The sequence below is a fragment of the Penaeus vannamei genome, chromosome 6 (assembly GCF_042767895.1).
Source record: "Penaeus vannamei isolate JL-2024 chromosome 6, ASM4276789v1, whole genome shotgun sequence".
Classification (NCBI taxonomy): Eukaryota; Metazoa; Arthropoda; class Malacostraca; order Decapoda; family Penaeidae; genus Penaeus; species Penaeus vannamei.
In genome coordinates this window covers 39,723,910-39,726,409 of record NC_091554.1, presented here as the reverse complement: position 1 = coordinate 39,726,409, position 2,500 = coordinate 39,723,910, and the positions used below count along the sequence as shown (strand labels likewise).

Genomic DNA, 2,500 nt, shown 5'->3' with positions numbered 1-2,500 from the left:
GTACAAAAATGTAGAAGAAGGGGGAGGGGGTAGAGGGGGGGGGTTATGAAATGTGTACACGTGTAAATCCAGCATCTTTGAAAATGTCGACTTGAAGATTCTGTCATTTCTTTTGTTTTTCTCTATTTTTCCTTTCTTTTTTGCTTTTTCTTTCATTTTTGATGCTGTGAATATTAGGGCTATATCAGATTGGTTACAGAATATTGATGATTTTAATTCGAAAAGGAATGAATTCAAAGTGAAATCGAGGTCTCAAAAAATACAAATATGGCAATGATGACGAGGATGATACCAACAGACGGATGAAACCAACAGAGATATATGAAACGGAATAACGAACAACAGACAGACAAATGAAACGGAATAACGAACAACAGACAGACAAATGAAACGGAATAACGAACAACAGACAGACAAATGAAACGGAATAACGAACAACAGACAGACAAATGAAACGGAATAACGAACAACAGAGACAAATGAAACGGAATAACGAACAACAGAGACAAATGAAACGGAATAACGAACAACAGAGACAAATGAAACGGAATAACGAACAACAGACAGACAAATGAAACGAAATGAATAACGAAAGAACAAACACAAACGAAACACACGAATAAATGGATGAAGAGGGCCGACCCGGCATCGAAAGCCCCCTAAGAAGACATCAAGAGCCAGCCCCGAGGACCCGCCCCTTCTCTCTAGACCGCCCTCTTTTCGTCGACGATCAGGGGCCCGTTCTCGTCCCTCTCGTCGTCCTCGTCCTCCTCGTCGATCGTCAGCCGGCCCGACTCGACGATCCGGAAACACTCGAGGAATTCGTTGAAGTCGATGTAGCCGTCCTTGTTGATGTCGATCGAGCGGGCCAGGTCGGTGATGTCCTCCTTCGGGATCGGGACGTCGATGTGGCGGCTCAGCAGCTCGCACGTCTCGCTGAATTCGTCCATGCTGATGTAACCTTTGGGGGAGGAAGTTGGTTATTAGTAAGGTCTTGTGTGAATATTAATAAATGGTTAATTAATGGAGATGTGGATTTGTGCATGCTGATGTAACCTTTGGGGGAGGAAGTTGGTTATTAGTATGTTCTTTGTGTGAATATTAATAAATGATGCTTTAATTGGAATGTGGATTTGTACATGCTGATGTAACCTTTGGGGGAGGCAGTTATTTGTAAGGTCTTGTGTGAATATTAATAAATGGTTAATTAATGGAGATGTGGATTTGTGCATGCCGATGTAACCTTTGGGGGGGCAGTTGGTTATTAGTATGTTCTTGCCTGAATGTGAATAAATTTTATATTAATGGAGATATGAATTTGTGAATGCTGATGTAAACTTTGGGTGAGGCAGTTGTTAGTAAGCTCTTGTGTGAATATTAATAAATGGTTCATTAGTGGAAATGTGGATTTGTGTATGCTGATGTTGTGCATGCAGTTAGTTATTAGTAAGCTCTTGTCTATATATATGAATAATGGTGCATCAGTGATATGCATTCGTCCATGCTGATGTAACCTTTGGATGAGGCAGTTGTTAGTAAGCTTTTGTGTGAATATTAATAAATGGTGCATAAATGGAGACGTGGATTTGTGCATTTTGATGTAACAAGTAAGCTCTTGTGTGAATATTGATGAATGGTGCATTAATAGAGATATGGGTTAGTTCATGCTGATGTAACCTTTGGGGGAGACAATGAGTTATAAGTAAGCTTTTGTGCGAATATGAAAAAAATGATACATCAATGGATTTGTTTTATTATGATCACTGTTATGATGATGATACATTAATGGATATATAAATTTGTGCATGCTGATGTAACCTTGGGGGAGGCAGTTCGTTATTTGTAAGCTCTTGTCTGAATATAAATAAAAGATTAATGGAGATGTGGATCTGTGCATGCTGGCGTGGGAGTTAGGTAATGGTTACTTAGCTCTTCTGCGAATATAAATAAAATATACATTGATGGAGAAAGGGATTCGTGCATTTTGATGTATTAGTCATGTTGATTGACAAGCTCATGGCAAGATATGAATAAATGATACACTAGTGGAGAAATAGATTTATCCAAGCTGTCAGAATTGAAAGGCATGGATTGATGAAGTTATCGATGATAATATAAGGAGGGAATCAATGAATAAATGAATTTAATCTGAAGTTCAATTGACAATTAAAAATTTTGTTAACGTCAAAGACAGTTAGAAGGAATATGGACAATAAATATATCACTTTTGATAAATAGATAAATATAAATATAAAATGATAAAATATAAAAAAGATCGATAAATATAAAACGGGGTCTATAAATGAGAAATAGAGAGAGAGAGAGAGAGAGAGAGAGAGAGAGAGAGAGAGAGAGAGAGAGAGAGAGAGAGAGAGAAAGAAAGAAAGAAAGAAAGAAAGAAAGAAAGAAAGAAAGAGAGAGAGAGAGAGAGAGAGAGAGAGAGAGAGAGACAGACAGACAGACAGACAGACAGACAGACAGACAGACAGACAGTGACAGA

The 2,500-nt window shown here is 38.2% G+C and overlaps 1 protein-coding gene across 3 annotated transcripts in view; it reads right to left on the bottom strand.

Annotated features, from left to right (window-relative positions):
• The window catches only part of rdgC (retinal degeneration C), a 258,395-nt gene that overhangs the window by 251 nt on the left and 255,644 nt on the right, over positions 1–2,500 (bottom strand). For all 3 annotated transcript variants that reach the window (XM_070122985.1, XM_070122986.1, XM_070122984.1), the window contains exon 16: positions 1–961. This exon is cut by the window's left edge and continues 251 nt beyond it. In XM_070122985.1, coding sequence (XP_069979086.1) covers positions 705–961 — 257 coding nt within the window. In that variant the 3' untranslated portion in view covers positions 1–704. The remainder of the gene's footprint in view (positions 962–2,500) is intronic.